The 26,298-nt window shown below is 31.9% G+C and overlaps 1 protein-coding gene across 1 annotated transcript; it reads left to right on the top strand.

The window, feature by feature from the left end:
• The first annotated feature begins 21,123 nt into the window (after positions 1 to 21,123).
• On the top strand, positions 21,124 to 22,101 carry LOC134716852 (galaxin-like). Its single transcript, XM_063579862.1, has one exon. It carries the CDS (start codon positions 21,124 to 21,126, stop codon positions 22,099 to 22,101), a length of 978 nt encoding a protein of 325 aa, XP_063435932.1.
• The last annotated feature ends 4,197 nt before the right edge of the window (positions 22,102 to 26,298 follow it).

Genomic DNA, 26,298 nt, shown 5'->3' with positions numbered 1-26,298 from the left:
TGTAGATTCAGGAAATTGATTCGAGGACGCATACAATTAATAGTGTATATTTCATTTTCTGTATTCTCAGATAAATATGAACGTGTTAAATAGCAACAGATATTTTTAATCGTGATTTAAATCTTTCTTCGAACCACCCCAAAAGACAAATTAACCAGAAAACTTTAGAATTAACAGCAAATGAATAAAACTGTATTCTATGTTGTGTTTTTATGATATAAATGGTTCGCAAAAAAACCCTTGGGACAAATGACATTAAAAAGCTAAGGAACATATTAATTAGTGGTAGTTAATTTCGAACACCTAAAGTTTAAAGTGCGGCGATAATGAAATTGCAAAGAGAATATCGATTGGCCATTAGGAGGGAACAACTTTTATCATTAAAACTCTATAAATCTTAACTACTTTGAGACAATATAGAGCTCACGAAGTACATATTCCACTTATTGCTGTTTCTCTTTACCTCCGTTTGTTCCAAATAAATTATTTATAACGAACATAGCGTGTCTAAAGTAAAATCCGGCCTTTATAGAACTACATCAAGATAAGTGGACATACATATACTAATGTGTAGTCATTACTAGTTAGCTGTGTATTTGCCTTTTAGTTCTTCGATCTACATTTGTCAATTTTGCAAGACGTCGCCTACTGTTCATAATTACCATAATAAACTCGTCACGTATTAAGTCGCAGTGACCAATAATTGTATTAATGCCATTTATCATTTTCCCTTTTTTTTCGCCGTGAAAAGACAACGTTTCATTATACAATATAAAATAGGAAAAAACGGAAGTCAGATAAAGTATTGCACAATACAAAAAAATCACACCATCCACAATCACACTTTGTCTTTAGATGATAAATGATACCATTTTGACCGAACATTGTAGATTTTATTTTAGACAAGTTATTTCCTTTATAAAGTGTGATGCTCTCATTTGTCTTCCTCATATTAAAACATTGAAAACAAATAATAAAAGGAAAATATAGACACTGTAATCTCATGTCAAACTTATGGAATTAATATTAGTGACACAACATGAAAGGCGGATTTGGGGAACCCAGGGGCCCGGACCTGCTTTTTATGGGAAACATTTTGTTTTTGATGCGTTATGTTATTTGATTTTGCCATGGGATTATGGACTTTCCGAATTGATTTTCCTCTAAGTTAAGTATTTTTTATGATTTTACTTTTTAGTTGATCATAAAGGGAAACACCGGAATGACATCCCTCCAAGGCAGTCAGCAGGCCCCAACTGATAAAAAATGTCTGGCTCTGTCAGTGCACATAGCAAACATATTTCTTTTTTCAATCAAGAAATCGTGTTCAGATAGAACACTATTTTAATCATTTCACTTAATTACATATAACAGTCATCGAATTAACTGAAATCTACAGTAAAGCCCTCTTTGACGACATCATTACGATTGATTCAATTAGAAGAGCACGTGTTCGAATTCTTAATTTTCTATAATAAAGAATAATTCAGATTCCTTGTAATTGTATAAGTGCAAAATCAGTTTAAACCGGGAAAAATACAGTATGAAGAAACAAATGTTGTTTCTTATGATGTTTAAATCTGAAGCTGTCATATCTTTGAACAAAAATTATGAATAAGTATAGATTAATAAACACAGAAAAAAATGCTGTTGATACTCTGATTGCTATTTGTAAATCGAGTTTTTCCAGCATACCAAAAAAACAGGCAGATAGTTTTTTAAGGTCACATTCGAAGACTGCCGACGGCCAAATAACCCAAAACAAACATAAACAGAGCTAGAAATAGAAAGCGAACTCGTGCAATTTAATTTTTCTAGGTTGTTTTTATTTCATATTATAGGTTTTACGATGAGTAGATTATCGTTTTTTTTTCTCACCTGTACAACAATGAGTTTTGTCAAATCAAATCATCAAGTCATGTTGACATTTCATTTTTTTAAATACCCGAACACGCCTATTGTACGCGTAACCCAACTCTAGCTGAGGATTTATTCAAGTTCACATAAAAATAGATTTAAAATGATCGAATAATTCACTGGCTAGTGATTAATTCATTAAAGTTGTTTCTCGCTTATTTTGACAAAATTGAACCAAACTGTCTGCCAAAAAGCGAATTATCATATCACCATTTTATTTTCATTTATGATTGGACAAAATCATATTAAATGTGTTTGCTATATTACTTAACTAATTCCCCTTTAAAGAAAAGTTGATAAACAGTTGTTAAATAAACTTAATGTGTACAGAATGAAATAGTGCTGACATATTTACATTTGTCTGAATTTTATGCATTTCTCCATATAATGTACAAATTTTAAAATCATCCCGTGAATTCCCTAAAAAAAGTTTATTAAAATGCCCATCTCTCTTGAAATTTTACGTTGTTACTGCCTTAAAGAAAACAGACAGGAAAACTAGTGTATTGGCTGATTATGAAGCCCTTATATTACTTTAATGCTGTTTGGTGCGTTATGCATTTTGACCTTTCTTTGGTCTCGAGCGTACGAAAAACTTTACTAAGCATACCTTGGTTTGGTTCAATTTGGTCAGGTATACTCTAAGTGGAATCATAAAATAATGTTTTACAAGTCAGTAAAATAAAAAAAGGAAAAGTGAAGAAAGAAAGAACGTTTATCTAACAATTGAATACACAGGTATTCTGTAAAGTGTTTGTGCAAATGCTAGATTGTCGATTTTTGATATATATACATTCTGCTTAAGAGTTCGGTCCACTTTCAGTAAACCCTTAAAATATAACACATAAAACTTTGATTGACTTTATCTATTTTTAAATATTCACAGAATTTAAAAAGAAGAAAATAATACCCACGGGTAGTCAAAAATAAAAGACATGGATAAACAGGCACTGCCAGGACCTGTACCCCCCAAAAATGGTAACCCACAAATTATTTTAAATTCACGGTAGTTTATTGCTAGTACTATTACATGTCAAGATGAATATTCTCGTTAACATACTTAAAATCACACAAAAGAAGGCGATAACAAACATAGTATCCAATCACAATTTGCACATTACTATACTCTTTTGAATTCAAATTAGTTTACTTCAATATCTTTGTAAATTGAAAATAAATGGTTTCAAATATATTGATATTTGTCCCTATATATTGATGGGTTGAAATATGGTTGATACGTGAAATATGTCCTCTGCTCACTGTTTAAAAAATAAAACAGAGTGCAGATAGAGCATTCTGCATAAAAATAGCAATAACAGACGGTATTTTTATCAAAGTACAGTGAAACCTGTTGTATGATGCCACTTATTGGAGACCATAAAAATTGACTGAATTTTGATCATGACAACAATGTCATACCTCATCGCTATTGTTTTCTTTATATTCTTATTTGTTATCAAAGATTACTTTACTCACATTAGAGGTTTCGAAATTTAACGTATCGTGTTCTGTGGGTACCAAATTAAACGGTTAGTGCTGTTTTGGAAGCTAGTAGGTGAGGTGAACAAAATATCGAGTTAATGTGTTTTTTAAACTTACATTGGTATCGGGATGACATTTATTATTTATGAACTTGTAAACTTACTAGAATCTATAAATTCAATTAATATTGCAATGCTTCATTTGAAGAAATTATGAAAACATGAATATTCGAGTACAGCATCAAAGAGTATTTTTGATTAAAAAAACAAACAATGTCTTACCTTAAGAAAAGAAGGAAACTGGTTTGTAATTGCTCCTTTTGATATTTTTGATGATATTGACTTATATCCCTTGGTACTAAATATTCTATGGTAAGTTTAGACTTAATGAGTAAATGGAAGAAAAGACAAATCATTCACAGACGTCTGTACAAATATGATCCTTCTAACCACTGTCACTTTGAAATCATTTTTAAAAACACTACTTTTCCGGAAAATCTGAAATCAAAGATAACATTTTTCGTGAAAATACAAAAGAAAGATTAATTAGAGAGCTACAGGGATTTCTGTCGTCATTTACAAAGTCCATTAAATAAGTCAATATATGTTTGATTAATTAACAAATTTATTTCCATTATAAGATGAATAAGAGAGAATTTATCCTTATCAGGGCTTTGATTAATCTAACCTTCATCGATATAAGTTACTTATTGTTCGTCGAATGCCTCACAACATGATATAAAACTATAAGTTACCAATTAAAATGCCAAAGTAAAAAATAACACTAATCAAGAACTAAGAAATTTTAGATGTTTGCCTTCTGTTTCAGTGAAAAATATTTGATACAGAAGGTATTTTAATTTATATAATCACAGTAAGTATGGTTAGTTGTTGAAACAACAACGATTTTGTTTACATAAACAAACTTTTCCTATTTTATTGAGGTGTTTTTACAGGTGTATCTACTAAAGGAAAGAAGCCATGCATTTTGGAAGATATATATAAAGCACCGAAGATTTAAAAAAAAAATTATTATATAATCATATGTTATAAATGTCGTCGAGGAAGCAGTCAAACAGGTAAGGACAACCAGAAGGCATAAATATATATAACAGATTTTAAATTGCCTTCATTCCTGAGTAAGTCTTAGTTTACCTAATGCAGAGTAAACTTTGACAACAGTTGTTTACCGACGTTCAAATCTAATATTATCGATTAAACAGATACGAATTAATAAACACTGCACGCCAAGTGTAAATGTAAAATGCATCGATCAACACGACAACACATATTTAATGTAGTGTTTGTCTGTTCCTTGGTTTTCGATTTTGCAATGTTTTTCTATTTTTTCAAATATTTATGAAATAAGTGGACATATAGGATATCTGCCCAAATAAATGTAGAATGAATGCGATAGAGAGTTGAGAAACAACTTAACTATCTATCGGCACTTAAATGCGGAGCTAGGAACTTGTGAACTATAAATTAAGCCATTCGTCTGTATAATTTGCTGAATAAGTTTTATTGGTTACGTTTATATTTGGCATATATTAAGCAGTATACGTTATCGTTTAATTCACAAGGATTTAGCAGACGATTTTTTAGCAACCGAGGAATAGTTCAGAAATAATAAGCAAGCTTCAACCAGTGTGTATTGTGATATTTTGAATTGTGAATTTAAGTTCATCACATGGCATTTGTTTTGTATTTATAATTTACATGTATTTAATTTTTTTTACTGTACATTCTTTTTTTTTTGCTAGCCTATTATGAGTTGCAATATAGTTTTTAAACATCAGGTTGTTCACAAAGAGCTACGGGGTTCATTTATATAAAAAAAAACATGGAGGCATCACACAGGTTGTAAATGGAAAACATAAACATACAACTTCAAGCTTTTAAGACGGAAAACAAATCTTACCAAGTATGTAATTTCCGTTAATAAACTTATTTTTACTAGATCAATTCAATTATGAATTCTAAGCAAAAGATAAATATGTTGTATTTAGTTTTATATTGAAGAAATGCATAAAATATGTCTTTTACTTAAAAATCAATTCCAGATGTCGTTCCAATTTAAACTTTTTATTCAATTCATTGCATGGAATATTGTCCAACTATGTTACTTACGATATAGGAAAACATGACAATGTATATTGGTGTTTAAAAGTGTTTTCCGTTAAGTTTATTTTGACTTATACTTCCTATTTTTTTTGTACTGATTGAAAAACAGTTCAGTACAAAGTAAGTTATATAAAACCACCCCATGCTTTTTAATATATGGAGAGAAAAAAAGAAAAATGAGTATAATTGCCAATGAGACAACTATTCATTAGTAAGAAGGGAAATAGTTGTAAACATTACAAGTAACAGTATTGCCTGAAATATTGAGCTTAATTTCAAGTAATTAATTAAGGCATCGGTCGTTTACTTATATGCTCAAGTCTTTCAAATCGATTAGAAAGACAAAAACTTTTAAAGTAGCAAAGAAAACCAGAGGGAACAACACAAAAAGCTACACAAGACCGGATGCTTCCACAGGGTATTGATCTCCTGCTATACATACATAACGAGTCAGTTGTTTGTACTCGTTCTCCAAAATCAACCAATCAAAATACTTCAGTTTATGTTTCGAGCATGATTGTTGTGCTCCGAGCACTGAGCAAAGTTTTATGACTCAAACCCTGGTCTTAATGTCACAATCGCGAAATATAACACAACCGTTATACTATCAGATCAGACTACTTTAATAGTATCTAAATATCTTAAGCATAGAAACGGACTGTAGATGATATCGACCATATATAAAAAAGAAGATGTGGTATGATTACCAATGAGACAACTATCCACAAAAGACCAAAATGACACAAACATTAACAACTATAGGTCACCGTACGACCCTCAACAATGAGTAAAGCCCATACCGTATAGTCAGCTATAACAGACCCGATAAGACAATGTAAAACAATTCAAACGAGAAAACTAACGGCCTTATGTATGTAAAATAAAAGAACGAAAAACAAATATGTAACACATAAACAAACGACACCCACTGAATTACAGGCTCCTGACTTGGGACAGGCATATACATAAATAATGTGGCGGGGTTAAACATGTTAGCGGGATCCCAACCCTCCCCTACATGTAACCTGGGACAGTGGTATAACAGTACAACATAAGAACGAACTATAAAAATCAGTTGAAAAAGGCTTAACTCATCAGATAGACAAAATATACAAGTGGACGTGTACAGGACATATTGAGAAAATATGGTTGGTTGAACCAGGCTAAATGGCTATGTTAGAAATAAATATCATTAAAATATCAATGATTACTCATTAAACATCCTGTGGATTTAGTGTAAAGACGTCAAAAACAGATAGTGAGAAAAAGATCTTGTGCAATGTCAAAATATAGGTATCGAAGATTGTAGTACCGTTAAAGTACATATATGTATAACAATAATATCTTGTATGGTTTTAATTTATTGATAACAAAACAATTTCGTGTTAAAGTTGACACTCGTGTCTTTGTCATAAATATAATACAGTATTCTAAGTAATCTTTTATTAGAGTTCCAGCTTGACATGCATTTCTTTCTTCAACGAAGAATAACCGAAACGGGATTGGATATATTGACTTGCGATTCTGCTTTTGCTTATTTTGTTTCTCTTCCTTTATTCTGCATCAAATATTACTGACGAAACATTAAATTTCGAAATGGGCATCTGATGCAGATAAATTGAAATTGTTCAAACTAAATGGATTTGATAAAGTTCAAATATAGCGAAAATGGGTGCTTGTCCGCTGAGTAGGATAGATGAAATCAGGAACCGAACAATTTACATTCACCTTCCAGTACATAGGATTTAATAAATTACGTTTAGTCGAACTATGTCGGCATACACATTTAAACCAAACTACTAATAATTAAGATGTTGCTTGTTTTTACTGATTTAGTATCATTGAAGTTATAAACTGCATTGACATTAAAAAAATCTATGACTTATTTTTTTTCCAACATTTAAGATAAAATATGTATTTGAATCGAGACATACATTGCATATTCTTAAATAAGGAAAACTTGGATGATCCTTCCCCGCACTAAATGTATCGGAATGACTTTTAAACAAATAAGTTTTTGTTCAATTCTATTAAATCTATTCAACAATTGTGTTTTTCTACTAACATTCTTGTATCAAAAGACGTTTTCGGTACTAAATGTCAGTTTAAAAAAAAGAATAGATTTCGTTTTCCACAAACAAGAAGAGTAATGCCAAATACTGACATTTGTTTTATCTTTTTCTAAAATATTCAGAAAAATAGTTTTCAACCACTAAAACGTGCAGTTTCAACGAGTGGAAATGTACTTCATTTCTAGATTGAATATGCATGTTGGCAAACTATTATCTCAAATTTTATGAAAATCGGAGTCATTAAAACATTTTATTGTTTTAGAAGCAGTCACTTTTATCGACTAATAGACTCATGAGAGATTACAAATTCGGATGACATTTAAATGTCTGTTTGCAATAACCCATGAAAGGAAACTGACCTCGGAATTTGAACAAACTATATGTACTCTCAAAGATGTATTGATAAAATGGATACAAAATAATGTATGCAAACTGAATTTAGACAAAGTTGACACATATATCTACTTACAAAAACGTACAGTAAAGCTTCACCTACATGTTTTGACAGAAATATAAACTCCTGTGCAGATGTCAGATCATATGAACGGCTTTACAGAAGCAATGCCTTTAAAAAATTATTTCCAATTCATCCTTCAAATGATTAAATATAAATATAGATATTTAAAAAAAAAATATGAGCAAGAAATTTAATCAGATAAAACTATTGGATTAATTCTGTGGTTTAATCGTGGTTTAATTATTTAAATTGTACAATAGTTATCCGCTTGTACTCAATTCATTGTTTTACACCAGTTATTTGGGAGCCCTTTATATCTTGCTGTTCGGTGTGATACAAGGTTCTATGTTGAAGGCCTTACTTTGACTTATAAATGATACTATTTACGTATTGAGACTTGGATGGAAAGTTTTCTCATTGATAGTAGTACGAAATCTTCTTATTTGTATTTAGCATTGCCATAAAAGCACGAAGTTTGGCTAGCCACGAAACAAGGTTCAACCCACCAAATTTTTCTAAAAATATTTCCTGCACAAAGTCTGGAAAAGTTATCGTATTGTTTATTTCTGTTTGTGTTGCCTTGTTGTTTGATTTTTTATCATTTCAGTGTTTCTATTGTGTCAAAATGTACTATACACCTCATCTTCCTATATCTATTTAATGCAGGGTTTGCTTCTCGTGCTGTGTGGATGCAGTAGAAGGTGTCCCCGTGCTTGTAGTGTATGCCCTTATATTTTTTATTTATTGGTTGTTTGTCTGTGAGAGATGTATAGTAGTTGTCGTTTGTTTATGTAATTTATACGTGTTTCGCGTTTCTCATTTTTTTTTATATAGATTAGACCGTTGGTTTTCCCGTTTGAATGGTTTTACATTAGTTTTTAGTTTTAGTACATTTTACATGCCTATGGCCCATAAGGTATCGCCCCCTGGTGTCAGCTGCCTTTAGGAAACCATAATGCTTTCCTATTTGCTGCTGACACAGGATGAGTCATGGACATGTTTAATTTCTACTTTCTTTTTGGCTAATTATTATATATTTAATTGATCCAACTTTTTGTGTACTATACATATGTGGATATCTATTTTTCTTTTTTTCTTTTTGGGCTACTTGTTTGTTATCTATATCAACCACACTTGCAATAAAATGCATTAGTATTAAAAAAACCATACTATAGATTCTTTATCTACGTATTCTTTAAGAACTTAAATAGTTCTCGTTTAACTTTTCTTTTTTTTTTATCTCATTGTTTGTATTGTATTATAAAAAAAAATATTGATGTTGTAATGTTTATGCCCTTTGGGGCCCATAATTGGAAAATAAAATATCTTATCTTATCTTATCTTATCATTAGTAATTTTGGGGCCCTTAATAGCTTGTTTTTCGGTGTGAGCCACGGCTCCGTGTTGAATACCGTACATTGACCTATAATGGTTTACCTTTTTAAAATTGTTGATTGGATGGAGAGTTGTCTAATTGGCACTCACACCACATCTTCCTATATCTATATATTGTATTATTAATTTATGTAAATTTCTGTCCTGAATGTTCTTGCATTTGTTTGTACTGTCTTCCTGTCATGTAATAGATTTATTTTGGTATAATATTTAACATTGCCATAAAAGTGCGAGGTTTGGCTAGCCACAAAATCAGGTTCAACCCATTATGTGTTTTCTTAAAATATCCCATACCAAGTCATGCAAATGGCAATTGTTATATTATAGTCCGTTTGTGTGTGTGTTACCTTATAGTGTTTTGTTTCTGTTGTGTCGTAGTTCTCCTCTTATATTTGATGTGTTTCCCTCTTTTTTAGTTTGTTAACCGGCTTTGTCTTTTTTCTCTCAATCGATTCGAACAGCGGTTTACTACTGTTGCCTCTATTTATACAGTGCATTTGTTGAAAGACTTAATTTTGTATTAAAATTTAAACAATCAAGAGAGACAATGAAAGTATGAAAAGAATATTCACACATTTAGTCGAAAACAAACTGACAATGAATGGAATTAAACAAAATAAGAATCAAAGACATAACAAATTTCTACAAAATACAACAACATAGAAAATGAAAGACTAGGCAACATGGTGACAGAATTGTTTTTGTTGGACTACAAGAATCAGACGTATTAACTTTATAGGCGGTGCCTATTTATGATAATTTTATTTACACTCAAATATATCGTTCATTAAACCATTTAAGACAACAAGAAGCGCATTAATAATGCCATGGTATAAAAGCGATAAAAAAAAACCAAAAAGAGAAAGCACATCTTAGAAAAAATTAGACTGATCCACAAGAACCTCACCGAGGTAACAGACGCTCTGGAGAGTAATCAGATCCTGTTCCACATGTGGCACAGGTCTTGGTACTAATTATGTACAAACACGATGATTGATCATACATTCGTATTAATTCGATTATCTTAATTACGCATTCAGTGTTCTTAAGTCTTGTTTTTTTGGTTAAGAACAAAGATAAACATAAGTTAATTGCATTTAAAGTTCAAAAAATGTACCCAGAATATTTTACCAAACAATTATTGGTATCCAGTATGTTATATGAATACAAAGTATATGAAGACTTTAAAATATCATAAAAGTTCTTTTCAGTTGGACTAGGCGTCCTCATTCTGTTTAACGAATTGCTATGACGTTTTACTACCGTAAACAAGCAAGTATGCTTTCTCAATGTATTGTTTATATAATATAGATTGCCGATGTTTGTTTCATCAGTCAGTGTAAACAGGTGTTTTTATGAAAATAGTTTATATATCAACTTATATACAAATCTTTGGTGGCTTCCGTCAATGTTTCATAACTTATACATGTGGTTTATTTACAATTTGAACAAATTCCTCGTTAAAAGAGATATAAGTTAACGTATGAATTACAATTTATGAATAGTATTATAGCACAAGAGAAATGGCATCGATTTAACCCCAAAAAGAAAGGTTAAAATTACATCATCTGCCTCGACATTGTGGCTCCGATATCATAGAGACAAGTGTTATGGTTCTAGGAAATTATGCTGATACAACATTGGTAAAATACATGTATCTTCATTCGTCCATCATATCTATCATTAAATGAGACGGACTAGTAAATGCATTTAGACTGTAAGGGTAATTTTTACGAAACACGATCTTAACAAAATCTGTTTTATCCGGAAATTAAAAACACCTTTAAAGGTTATTTAATTATCTTAATTTGTAAAGTTATCATTTTCTGTTGTAACTTTTAAGTAAACTCATTCTAGATACCAGAATTAAATTGTATATATACGACAGACGAGCGTTTTGTCGACAAAAGACTAACCAGAAACGCTCGAATAAAAAAAGTTAAAAAGACAAATAAAGTAAATAGTTTTCAAAGGTACCAGGCAAAAACTTGAAAAGCATTGAGGACCAAAATTCCAAAAGGCCAAAACGCAGCAAAACAATCCTTAACTTAATTTTCACAAAATATGAAACATTTCCACAAAACGACCTGGATTAGATATTACGATTAACTATCATATAAATTTACTTACATATCTTTTTTAATATCCCTTTAAGTTTGAACAATTAGACCATATGGGATGGGATGCATGTATTGCATTGGGGCGTTTATCCTGTAAACCCGTATCGTACCCTTTGGAGTTCATGGGCTTCCCTCAGTTCTAGTTTGTTCATGGGGACGCTTATCCTGAAAACCCGCATCGTACCCTTTGGAGTTCATGGGATTCCCTCAGTTCTAGTTTGTTCATGGGGACGCTTATCCTGTAAACTCGTATCGTACCCTTTGGAGTTCATGGGCTTCCCTCAGTTCTATTTTGTTCATGGGGACGCTTATCCTGTTAACCCGTATCGTACCCTTTGGAGTTCATGTGCTTCCCTCAGTTCTAGTTTGTTCATGGGAAAGTTTATCCTGTAAACCCGTATCGTACCCTGGGCTTCCCTCAGTTCTATTTTGTTCATGGGGACGCTTATCCTGTAAACCCGCATCGTACCTTTTTGGAGTTCATGGGCTTCCCTCATTTCTAGTTTCTTCATGGGGACGTTTTTTCTTTAAACCCGTATCGTACTTTTTGGAGTGCATGTGCTTCACTCAGTTCTAGTTTGTTCATGGGAACGTTTATCCTGTAAACCCGTATCGTACCCTGGGCTTCCCTCAGTTCTAGTTTGTTTATGGGGACGCTTATCCTGTAAACCCGCATCGTACCTTTTGGAGTTCATGGGCTTCCCTCAGTTCTAGTTTCTTCATGGGGACGTTTTTTTCTGTAAACCCGTATCGTACTTTTTGGAGTGCATGGGCTTCCCTCAGTTCTAGTTTGTTCATGGGGACGCTTATCCTGTTAACCCGTATCGTACCCTTTGGAGTTCATGGGCTTCCCTCAGTTCTAGTTTGTTCATGGGAACGTTTATCCTGTAAACTCGTATCGTACCCTGGGCTTTCCTCAGTTCTAGTTTGTTCATGGGGACGCTTATCCTGTAAACCCGTATCGTACCTTTTGGAGTTCATGGGCTTCCTTGAGTTTGTTACCTTGATTTGTCTCGCGAGATTTAAAGATATTAGGTAAACTGTGGCCTTAAATCATGTTGTCAACATTTGTAACCAAAAGCTTTACTCATCTTACAAACATATTTCAGAATTCATATGAATGATTTATTAATAAAGGCAACAGTAGTATACCGCTGTTCGAAAGTCATAAATCCATTGACACAAATCAAACCCAAGCCACAAAAAAATTCGAGGGAAACACCGTGGACATAATGTTTAAAACAAATAACTCAAAATTCTCTTAGATAAAGTTTTTTGAAAGAAAACAAAATTTAACAAGTGCTCATGTTAATGATATGCCCATTCAGCAACGCAATATGGTAACTAGTTAGACAATTAGTTTTTACTTTGTTCGACATAGATAGAGAATATGATTTTCAGGTAACACTGGTTTGAAGAACAACCATTTAGTATATAACCTGAATGGTTTGTCTGTTTTTCACTATTTCGGAAACTTTGTGGTAGGAAGATGTCTTTATTTATTCAAGAGGCTCGATTGCTATGTTGTCTCATAAGTTCATCTACAGAATCATTAGCCTGTCAACACTAACGTTGTGATTTCGACCCAATCATAATTGACTGGGATTGCCTGTTCTCCTATCGAAAGAAGGTGATTTTCTCCGGGCACTCCAACTTCCTACATCCATGGAAATTGACCAAAGTGTACTGTCTTTCATGTTAAACATCAATAGCTCACCAATCAATATATCTATTCCTTATTTTTTCAATTATATAAAATTTCAATGTATGGGAGTATTCAAAGTATTCTCATACCATAGATTTGACCATAAAAAAGTGACTTATGGTGTAGATCAATAAGACAGTACTAAACAAATGCATCTTTAGGTCAAGATAATTGCAGTCTTTAGCTTTAGTTAATCCGTGTTTATCGACTTCTTTTGTACTAAAATAACATGATTTCGATTAACACGATAAAAGTTCATAATACAAACTTAGGTGTACATATAATTACAGTCATTTTAATAAACGAATTAGGATCGATTGACTTGAAAAGATATTGTCATTTTTTTTTAACTATTTGTCTCTGAAAATTATATAAATTTCTCAGTAAGGAATAAAATCTATACGAAATGTGAACTGCAAACGACCTGCAGAGCATGTCACTGCGTACGACTGCTCACGTAAGAATTAAAACTCCTTACCATATATCATTAACCCGGAACTGTCTAGCAGTTAGTCTAATGATGGACATGTTTTAGGAGGAAGGTGGGTTAAATATTATGTAATTTAGAAAACTTGCTCTTTCTCTGATGAATTTTTCGACAGCGTTAATAAAAATAATGGTTTTCACAATACTAAGTAAATGTATCTCCAATGTTGCAGAAAGGGTAATGGTTTGCTACAAAAATGGTGAACTATACACATGCGTACTGGACGATGACCTACGTTGCATATGTCAGAACTTTATTGATCTAGGAGAAAAAATCAGCAACTTAATAAAATCTTATTTTCATGTTGTCGGCATTGATAATATAATTATTTAGCAGAAATAAAAAAAGTTTTTCTTTACAAAAACTTTCTTGTTTACAATTGATAAACATGTCACAATAAAATATCAGTTTAACCATTAGAGGAAAGCATTGACAACTGAGAAACAGGACCTAAGCAACACGAATGAAACAAATAAAGGCAACAGTAGTATGTCGGTATTCAAAAGTCATAAATCGACTGATAGAAAACGAATCCGGGGTATAAACTATTACCGAGGGAACTTAATCAACTATAGGAGGAAAACAATGGAACAACAGGAACACTGAAGTCACTAAAACAAACGCCAACATACATAGAAATGTACAAATTAATAGCAACTATATTCATCATAGCAACTCAATACATATTTGATATCTGAAATAAATTCAGATAAAAATAATCCTCTTATATAAAGCTTACCTAAATACAATGTGTGAAAACAAATCGTTTCCACAACACGCAATAATAACATTTAAGACAGGTTGCTGTTTTTTTTTTAAATCAATCGTACTACAAGATAATTACTTAACCATTTCATTACAGTTTTGTATTTAAAAAAAAACCCATTTTTTACGACTTTTAATTGAAATTAGATAAATGTTTATCTCTGTTGCACGTGTTGTTCAACATCGATCTTTTCATTGACGACTTCTACTTTCCTTTTCAGTACAAGATTGTTTTTTACAATTGTTTGCAAAAGAGGGACGAAAGATACCAAAGGGACAGTCAAGCTCGTAAATCTAAAATAAACTGAAAACGCCATGGCTAAAAATGAAAAAGACAAACAGAAACATAATAGTACACATGACACAACATAGAAAACTAAAGAATAAACAACACGATCCCCACCAAAAACTAGGGGTGATCTCAGGTGCTCCGGAAGGGTAAGCATATCCTGCTCCACATGCGGCACCCGTCGTGTTGCTTATGTGATTACAAATCCGGTAAATAGTCTAATTCGGTAGGTCAAATTCATGAAAGAGAAGGGGATTGTAGTTACGACGTAAGGAACATATCCGATATCATTTGTGCAACTTTCAAATTAAGTTTATACTGATAGCTTTTAATACAGTACGTGGATGTTTTTTCAATAAAGTGGTTTACAAAAAAATCTTTTGTTTCCAAAATGTGGTCAACAGAATACCTCGTGTCCGTTTTAAGACTTTGGTAGTCTGTCTTGTTGATTACAGGTCGACAGATACCTGAATGCATACTTCTAAATTTGTTTTGTAGGTTCTAAAAAAATATAAATGTAAATGACATACCTAGAAGCGATAGTTACAGAGATTAGCACAGTTACTGTCCCTTTGGTATCTTTCGTCCTTCTTTTACTAGTTGTTGTATCTTTTAGTCGGCTTGCAAACGATATGACACTTTGTTAAAACCACCGCAGGTGTTATTATTTCGTTTATTTAATGTTAAGAGATCAAACGGAATGTTTTTTTTAATTTTTTTTACTATGCATATCTTCTTTTGGCACTGTACAAGATCATGTAACATTTTTATCAGGTTTCATAATATGACAAATGATAATACAGAACGAGTAAATATCATCCGATCTACATGTGTACACATTGCATTAAAATTAAAATATTTTTTTTTAACTCATCGATGATCTATAATTTTTATTGTTGTTTTCGAATAAGCTGTTCATAAACTAAATAATTGTAAAATTTTAGCGATTTCTGTAATTTTTTTCTTTTTTTATTTCGATATTACCTCTTTTTTTTATCAGTTCAACAGAAAATAAGTACTTTTACACAAATGAATGCTTCTTTCGAAGGCAGATTGTGAGCCTAAATGGACGGTGACCCCATTTTTTTATTTTATTTTTCTATTAAGTATAAGATAAAGTTCATTTTAAGAAAAATATAGCTAAATTCTATTGAAAATAAATAATGATTTAGACCCGCGAGCCCCCTTAATAGTCATAAATCACAGACAAACTATGTGTTTTGCTTTCATTTTCTCTGCATTTTGTGGAACAGATTCTCCTTACTCTTTCGGACCACCTAAGATCACTTCCAGTTTTGATGGGATTCGTGTTGTGCTTTGTGAACTTTTATTTGTCTTTTTTGAGCAATGACGTTTTCAGTTTATTTTTGATTTATCAGTTTGATGTCCCTCTGGTATCTTTCTACCCTCTATATCACGTTCTTAAACATACAGGTCATATAACTGGACATATAATAAAATGGCTCGTAAGATTCCACAATTTTGGCGAATAGATTATTTTGATTAAAGGTGCCTGAAAAGAACGTCATATAAAAAATAAAGAAACATTTATAGAAATGAAAAGTTTTGTTACAAGGGTCACGATGAACTTATAGAGTGCACATAGGTAATGTTTCAATTAATGTCAATGAATAGAAGTTTTACAAAGTTCAGCTTGTGTGACAATGAAAAGCCATCTAATGAATATACACTCAATTACTTCAAAATCGAGACTATGTAAACCCTTCTTAAATAAAGCCATTTAATAATGTTTTCCACTTTGAATTATGCTTAGAAATACACAATAGTGACATTTGTTTTTACATACAGTCATACGGAGGAACAATCTCCTGAATCAATGAGACATTCAATAGTTATTATAATTCCTTTCATTTACGCTAAAATTGATGAATTATCTGCTTACAGTCAAAATAATCCCTCGATCGTTATAGTTCATGATCAAAAATACATTTTAAATCTAGTACATTACATATGTATTTGGTGTATTTGATGAAAGGTGATATGCAAACAGAATTTAAAAATAGTCTCTGAATAGTTTGAAATCACACATGATATTGAATTTTTAATTTATCAATTTACAATGAAAAATAATCTAGATTCAAATCTAGTCTAAAAGCCCTACGCATTGTCTCCTTTTATTTATCCTAATAAAACTTGATCGAGAGTAGGCAGAGATAATGCTTTTAGAGTGATCATGTAACTTCACTTCATTATTGTATGTAATTGAATAATGAAAGAAAATTTAATTATCATTCTATATTACGCTGACTCTTTATGTAAACACACTACCACAATGCTAGAATAACACAAGGATTTGAAGTCTGCAAATACAAATATAACAGTTGAAATTAGAAATAATTTGATCATCGGAAAGTAGGCGATTAGATTAATATTGATAATCAAACTACATGTAAGACTTGTTTGTGGAAGTTCCATGACAGGGATGCAAAAGTGATCACGATTATCAAAAACTAGGAACAACAGTTATATCTTCAATCTGTGACACCTTCAATATTAGTTTTGCTTTATATATTTGTTTTTTTGTTTTCTTAGTTCCATGTTTATCATAACACAGAAAACGCATACAACCAAAGAATGGGTCGCTTCATAGATAGTTTGGATTTAAAAACCGGATATTAGCGACTATTAGTGAATACCGTATCCGATAACTCTTTTGCATTAGCTCAAATACTCCTAGAAATAAATATCTTTAAAGCTAATTTATGTATATGAATTGTACAAAAGAGCATTTTTATTATTAACAATCGTTATATCAAACATTACAAAAGTACAACTGGTTGTCAAAAATAGATGAAACTTTCTCTCAATAATCAATGATTCTACATTACAATTTACAGAAATGGTGAAAACATTCAGATTCATCAGTCCATTTTGACCTTTTATAGGAAGGAACAATTAACAATAATGTCTCATTAGGAAATAAAATGAATACTGATGGCGGAGTCATTTCCGACAATGGATACCAAAAGGGGAGAACACAAACCAGTACAAACCAGTACACATATTGTATTGTATAATGAAACACCTACAAAATCATTTCAATTACAGAGCATTTAAAGATTCTATTATAATTAATGATCTGATAACCGAATTGGCATGTGTGGTTATACATACTCAAAATATTTTTTTAAAATTCTTATTCCCATATTTAGGTACATAACTCGTAAAATCAGAGGTAGGTTTCTGTCAGCCGTTTTCTTACGTAGAAAAACAAAAAACTCACTATTATCAACGCCTTCCATCTTACATGTAAACAATTGCAATGCATTTTAAATTGCCGCTAGGTAGAGTGACTAAAAATGCAATCTAGTTAAGTAATACTTAATTATAGACATGCAATTTCATTAGTATTTTCTTACGCTTTGTAATTACTTTGAATGCAAATTAAATAATGAATTTATCATTGCACATCATCTACGATGATTCAAAATCAAAAGATACCACAAAATATAAATTAATGATCGTAATGCGTTTCTTATAGGGATAAGCAATGATAAAATTAACCTTTTTACACTTTGATATCTGCTTTTCTAACATGGTGTTATGTGCTTTTGGTTTTAGTATTCTTTTTGGAAAGAATAGTATGCTCTTCATTTATTTTTTAAAAGCAATTAAGATAAAAAAAAAAAAAAAAAAAAAAAAAAAAAATACAGTTAGTCTATGTTTTCCCTTGAAATGGCTAAAGATTACAAAGGGATATTTAAAATCATAAGTAGAAAAAAACTGACAAAGCAATGGAATAAAATGAAAAAGACCTAAAAACATATAACAGTAAACAAAATACAACCTAGAAAACTAAAGACTGGTTAACACGAACCCCGCAGGCTGGGGCTCTCATGAGTTCCGAAAGGGTGTGAAGATATCGCTTCACAATTGTCACCTGTTGTTGTGCTCATCTAAGTACATAATCGGTGATAAACCTTATTTTGTAGATCCTAATCGGAAAATGGGGGACGGGATTGTGATTATGATGATTGGGACATTCCTGTCGTCATCTGTTAAACAGATTTTCCATAACGGTGAACCTACTCTTGACGGCGTCCGGATAATTTGACTTGTAACTCTTGATCTAGGTTTAATATCTTCATTGTAAAGCAACAACCCTTTATAAAGGAAATCGTGGTAAGAAACCTATAAAATTACTAAAAGAAGCATTAAATATTTATAAATATATTTTTTTATAGGATCATGAAAACACAATTTTTATAAAAAAATAATTATTTACCTGTGCATTTTTTGTGGATCATGAAAATTACATATCATTTGGTAATAATGTTGGTTTCAGAATGACGCGATATTGCTGTTAGCTAATCAAATTAACGTATTATGATGAAACATACATGTAGTGTTAATTATTTGAAATGAAGGTTAATTTCAGAATTACGCGAGATTGATATACGCCAATCAAAATAACGTATCATAATGAAACATACATACTACACACGACATGGAATAGTATCGATGTTTTGATCACATATTTATAGTATTTGCTGATGTAATAAATTCATTGTATAACCATGCATCAAATATGCATGTTACAGATAATCGCGTAAATCTATTCCAATAATTTTATAATTACTTGGTCATATAAGAAGAAAATTTTATGGACCTAACGAAAAGGTAGTAAACATATGCTGGTACGTATACAGTGCGACCTTAATTTTTTTTAGCGAAACCCATATTGTATTATTGGATATAAAAGACTACGGGTAACAAATTATAAACCAATTACAAAAATCCTAAAAGGCTTGAGTTAAGCTACATATAGAAGTCTTTTTAATGAAAGTGTTGATTCCAGTCATACTATAAATGACTTATCTTAGTAATTGCACTGTCGTTTACTAGAAACTAGTGTAAAGAATATCTATTTGATCAAATTCAGTTGGCCATAAAAAAAAAAAACTACCGTTGAATATTCATTTTAGTCATCGTACACCATTAAAGGTTTTATTGAAAAAAATTAAATTGATTCGTATAATTTTACTAAAGTAGTCACACAGGTCAGATCTACATGTTTGTGTACATTTTATAAAAAAATATGACTTACCACCAATATCAGCAAATTATAAGTATGATATTCATTTTCTAATTTAAAATTAATTATAGTCTACAGAACATCAATCATAACAACTATACACATTGATAAAATCTGATCGCCATTTGGCTGTAACATGATCATTAAAATATTGATCATAGTATGTGTTTATCTAAAAGTTGTGAATAATTTATTCGTGTTATTATTACTCTAATAAGACAAGAATTCAAACATTGAAATATTTGTCATTTGAAGAATAACCTAGATGTTCATACATTCACCATTTCAAAATCGAATGCGTATAATATTTCGAAATAAAGTGACAAAGGAGTAGCTTTGATTAGGCCCTAAAACGATCCTTATGTCTAGCTATAATTGGAATTTATTGACCAATGTCACTGTACAATGAAAATTAGCTTAAACAATCACTTGATGGGAAATATATTATACACATTGTATTCTCAGTATTGAAAATTTACGTTTTCGCCGGTACAACAAGCAAACCTACTCATTTCTGAACTTCCCCACTGGTCAGTAGAGAAGTACATATAAACGTCCACATCGTATATCAATAGACTTTTCTCATTGTATTTATTTCATAACAACTTTTCTGTATCATATCAATTATTTGCAGCACCAATAATGGTCATTACATATTTTTCCATTCGCAATACAAACAACCATATAATATTAAAGATCGAATCAATAAAGGTTTAGTCTGTTCAACAATAAAATCGTGAACGTCAATTCGAAAGCACACGAAGAAGTACATTGCATATAAAAATCAAGATTGTCATAACGCGCTATGAGAAACGTTTATGATATTAGAATATTACCGGATTACGACCACAAGATAATTATTTCATGTATCAAGTAGCCTGACGAGAGGTTAGATGTTTTTGATATCGTATGTATCTAAAAGTAACAAGAATGTTTGTTCTATCACTTGACTTTTACTGAGGAGGAAGTAGTAATCATTACCAATTGATTTATCATACTTCGAGAGCGTAGTTAGATTATTGCTACCTATCTGATTCTTTACAACTATCGGAATAATTTCTGTACTTTTATCTTTGTGTATTCCTATTTTGAATTTCCATTCACTTAACTTAATTGCAGTTTACTTTATTTTGTTTTATTTATAAATACAATTATCAAACCACTGCAAATATTAAATGTGTAAGAAGAAGACGTGGACCCATGGTGTAAGAACAGCGTGAAAGACGGAGACGTGGACCCATGTGGTAAAAACAACATGAAAGAAGGAGACGTGGACCCATGTTGTAAAAACAACATGAAAGAAGGATACGTGGACCCATGTTGTAAAAACAACATGAAAGAAGGAGACGTGGACCCATGTTGTAAGAACAGCGTGAAAGAAAGATACGTGGACCCATGTTGTAAAAACAACATGAAAGAAGGAGACGTGGACCCATGTTGTAAGAACAGCGTGAAAGAAGGATACGTGGACCCATGTTGTAAGAACAGCGTGAAAGAAGGAGACGTGGACCCATGTTGTAAGAACAGCGTGAAAGAAGGAGACGTGGACCCATGTTGTAAGAACAGCGTGAAAGAAGGAGACGTGGACCCATGTTGTAAGAACAGCGTGAAAGAAGGAGACGTGGACCCATGTTGTAAAAACAGCGTGAAAGAAGGAGACGTGGACCCATTTTGTAAGAACAGCGTGAAAGAAGGAGACGTGGACCCATGTTGTAAGAACAGCGTGAAAGAAGGAGACGTGGACCCATGTTGTAAAAACAGCGTGAAAGAAGGATACGTGGACCCATGTTGTAAGAACAGCGTGAAAGAAGGATACGTGGACCCATGTTGTAAGAACAGCGTGAAAGAAGGAGACGTGGACCCATGTTGTAAGAACAGCGTGAAAGTAGGATACGTGGACCCATGTTGTAAGAACAGCGTGAAAGAAGGATACGTGGCCCCATGTTGTAAGAACAGCGTGAAAGAAGGATACGTGGACCCATGTTGTAAGAACAGCGTGAAAGAAGGAGACGTGGACCCATGTTGTAAGAACAGAGTGAAAGTAGGATACGTGGACCCATGTTGTAAGAACAGCGTGAAAGAAGGATACGTGGACCCATGTTGTAAGAACAGCGTGAAAGAAGGAGACGTGGACCCATGTTGTAAGAACAGCGTGAAAGAAGGATACGTGGACCCATGTTGTAAGAACAGCGTGAAAGAAGGATACGTGGACCTATGTTGTACGAACAGCTAACTAACAACACTGTTTGTATTACCCTGAGGTATTACCAAAGGAGAATCTTGTTAAAACAAAGTCTAAATTATGATAAAAAGGAAATAAACAAGAACGTACATGTACGAATCGTTTATGTGGTCAAAACTGTAAAATTCCTGCCTCGAATAAGGACTCATGATCAATCTCTGGTTAGTGTAATTATCGTCTTAGTATAAGCTGCCATCCTGATAAGCACACACCGTGTAGGAGTAAGATCAGAGACTGGTCAAATTATTGTGTCCGTGTTTGGTGTCATGATTAGCTTGTGAACGTTGAAGATCAGACTTAGTGCTCAGATAAGTACAAAACAGGACCCATTATCAATTATAACAGTCTTTTTTGCGTCATACTACACGGAATTCATACATAAATATATATACAAAAATAAGAAAAATGTGTTTGATAGCCAAAGTGACTGTAGTAAGAATGCCAATGAGACGACTTTTCACAAGGGACTAAACCCCATGCCGCAATGTAGTCCACAAAAAGGCCCCAACATAAAACAATCAATGTAAAACAATGCAAACGATGAAATTAACGCCCTGAATTATGGACAAAACAATAAAATTCAAAAAAAAATTACAAAAAAAAAAAAAAAAAAAAAAAAAAAAACACAACATCCATGACAGAAATCATGCCTACTTTCACCTGGCATAGGGATGTCACAGTAGATACTGGAAACTACTTTAAAGCCAATATATTATAGTTAACAATGTAGTAATAAAATCATGTAAATACCTTTGGGTGCGGGAATTGCTCGCTACATTGAAGACCTGTTGGTGACCTTCTACTGTTGTTTTTTCTATGGTCGTGTTGTTGTCTCTTCGACACATTCCCCATTTCCATACTCAATTCCATATATTACACTTATTAAGAAATAAAAGTTATTGCTGTTTATATTTGATTTTTCTGCAGCTATCTCTGCTGTTTGAAACTGCTTATGTTTAGAGAAATCTTGATTGTTTAACGATGTTATTGTTAAGGACGTGCAAAATCCAAACAATATAGCTATAGTCATAGAGATGCTGTCAGTTCGCAAATTAATCTTACGTGAAATATTGGTCATTGGACGTTAAACTGACAATAATGAAACAATTAAATAACCCGATTCAAGGATCAAGGTTAATCTAGATTATCAATTTATTACTTGTTCATGCATCGAATGAAAACATATTTGAATTCATATCATATATCAAAACACATAATCATATCATTTTGCTAGATGTGCAAATATCCAAACGAGTTCTCTAAGGATTATATTGTTTGCCTATAATGTTTGGTTTTATCTGTATTAAAACTATAACAATTGATATGTTATACTGTATCTAAGAGCGCTTTAATGTAGGTGTACATGAACCAATGAAAGTTGCATAAACTGTCAATTTATTTTCTAGATCTGATGTCATTTATATTCATTCCCTCGGGAACCTGCATCGTAATAATCTCAATGTTTTAGCTTCATTTGATTATACTGAATATTCAATTCATTGCATACGAAAATGATTTTAGAATTAAATCTAAAGCAATTTGTTTTGTTTTAAGGACAAAAAGATAACAGTGCTAAGTTTGAGTTCTAAATGTTCTTGCGAATCCTTAAGTTAAGTACACGAAAATCCTCAAGACCATTTCACGTCCAGAACATACCTAAAAATGTTTCTTTTTCAAATGTTTGTTGTATTAATAACATTAGACTGTTATAGTAAACAATAATCAAAATAAAAACAAGGATACGGTTACTATGCTTCCAATTGTATTACAACCATTGTGTGCATCTATTTTATTTATATATTTAATGTACGATGTAATCAATCGTCTCTAATGTCGATATTTAACCAACAGTAAGGCTATTCCGGAGAGACAAAGAAATAAATCACATATGCAATTTTATATACTTACTAATAATTCAATATATAAGGAAATTGATAATTGAATGTTTTTCAAGAAGATAACTTGTTTTAGTATATAGAATTAAGACTGTGGTGTAATTTAGTCAGTAGTCGTTATGAGCATATTTGGCTGCTAGAATTGGTCTTTAACCGTATAACGTCGAATATAGTGATTATTTGTTTGGGGGTCCCATTTCCCCTTTTCTACATGTCAACCTAAAAAAGGCTACTTAGAGTCATCAAATGTCATCAACATAGACATTTCGATTTCATTATTATTCCAAATCTGATGTACTTGGGTAATATTTCAAAATGGGACTTTTTGTAAAATTTTCGGACTCCTTGTTTTTATCTCTACGACATAGGGTAAACGATTTTGATCCAGAACACCCACTTTTTTTTCTTTTTCATAAGACTCTTACAGCTCATAAAAGGTCGTTTATCGAAATTTCAGCAGATTTTGATTTCGTTGGTTATGATTTGAGACCCAAATAATGCCATTGCTGATCATAAGGTCAAAAGTCAACCTATTTCCGCCATTTAATTTAGTTTCTAATATATCAAAAAGGAGGTCGATAACCTATCAATCTTAAGCTTATTTTGTTCCTTAACTAATACTCTTCATAATATCAACTTTAAATTATATATTTTTTTAATTTCACCCAAGTGGTTCATTAACGTCCCTTTTTGAACGGACGTGGCTGTGTACTTGTACATCCTGTATGGCACGAATTTTATTGCCGATTGAAAGAAGTCCAAAATGACTATATTTCTATTATCCAATAACTCTTGATGGTATAAATCGAAGAGATACTGGTGCACCTGTATTTAATAATATTTAAAATAAAAGCGATAGCGAAAAGAACAACATCAGTCTAGAAGGAAAGCGTGTCGGGTGAATGATATAGGTCTTTTTAAGCTTCTGTCGCCTTTTCCAGAAAAATTACTCATATTTAAATAAGCCGTCTAACTGTTTTGATTCGAGTTCAACTAGTGAATCCAAATGATGTATACGAAACAAGCGTCCGGTGTAACAAATTTAAAATCTGGTATAATTACTTTTTTGTTTTTTATTGTAATATAGATAGCGGAGTTTCTCAATGGATACTATTGTCATTGCTATCTCTTACGATAGTTACAATTCACTTATCGACGTTTTAAATCATCGAAGGGAATTTCAATATTAAATAAAAAGATTATCGGCAATAAATCGGCATTAACGTTGATATTGACACGATTAATTATACTCGAGGGTGATTTTATTCGTGATGTGTACATTCTTCGTATTATCACATTCAGTGTTGATAATGTAAAATACTCTTCTCTCTGGTACAGTCGTAGTAAAGTCATTCGCTTTATCAGCTACAGTCTCGACGGAGTATACGGTTGAATTCTCCCAATCACAAACACAATATCCCTTGTCAGATCTTAGAAAATACGTCAACAAAACCTCACAGATTAGAATTTTTCAAAAGTACACGCGACGTGGTAAATTGTTTTTGTTTATTCAGCCATATAAAAGTACGTTTAAACAAAAGAATCATTTGAAACTGTGTGCTCTATTGCAATTTTCAGGTACTAGTACATGTCTTAAAGCTACTATCAGTTGTTTAATAGAAGTTTTCAAAATGCAAATTCGCATAATAATGGTTTTAATGACATTGTAAATAGCAATACATTTGTCAAATCTATGTTAAAGACATCCATGTATCTTTAAATGGAATGACATATACGTCTACCAGTCTCAGTCGGAAACCTAGTTGAAATAGAACAAAAGAATCGAAGCTCTTTTTTAGAGAAGGCGATAAATGTTTACTGTATTGTTTACTATAGTGACCCATTTTTTAAAAGTTGATAGAAACAAACAAAATTGCAATTTTCTCCTCAATTACGAGGTGTTTTATTTTAAAAACACCATTTGCATAAGTTTTTAATTAATCTAGTACACAGTTAGGCAGAACAATTAGATATCAAGTCGACGACATGGGTATCTTTCAAGTTGGATGACGAAAATGCATAACCTCCGATTTTTTTGAAAAAATTACCACAGACGGAAAACATATCAATCTTTTAGTTCAGTAATTTTCGTGTCTGCCCTTCCATTATGTGAATGAAGAAAAAATTCCAAAATATTGGTAACAATTGTATCGAAAAGAGAAAATCGAGTGCACCTTTTTATGTAAGGGCGTGTTTGAGTTGAGTATTTTGTCTTGATATCGTACAAAGTAAGAATATTTCATACATCGTCTCGCTTCAGATTCTATCATTTTTATATATTAAATCTACAGGT

The sequence above is a fragment of the Mytilus trossulus genome, chromosome 4 (genome assembly GCF_036588685.1).
Source record: "Mytilus trossulus isolate FHL-02 chromosome 4, PNRI_Mtr1.1.1.hap1, whole genome shotgun sequence".
NCBI lineage: Eukaryota > Metazoa > Mollusca > Bivalvia > Mytilida > Mytilidae > Mytilus > Mytilus trossulus.
This window is presented reverse-complemented; position numbering and strand designations above follow the sequence as displayed.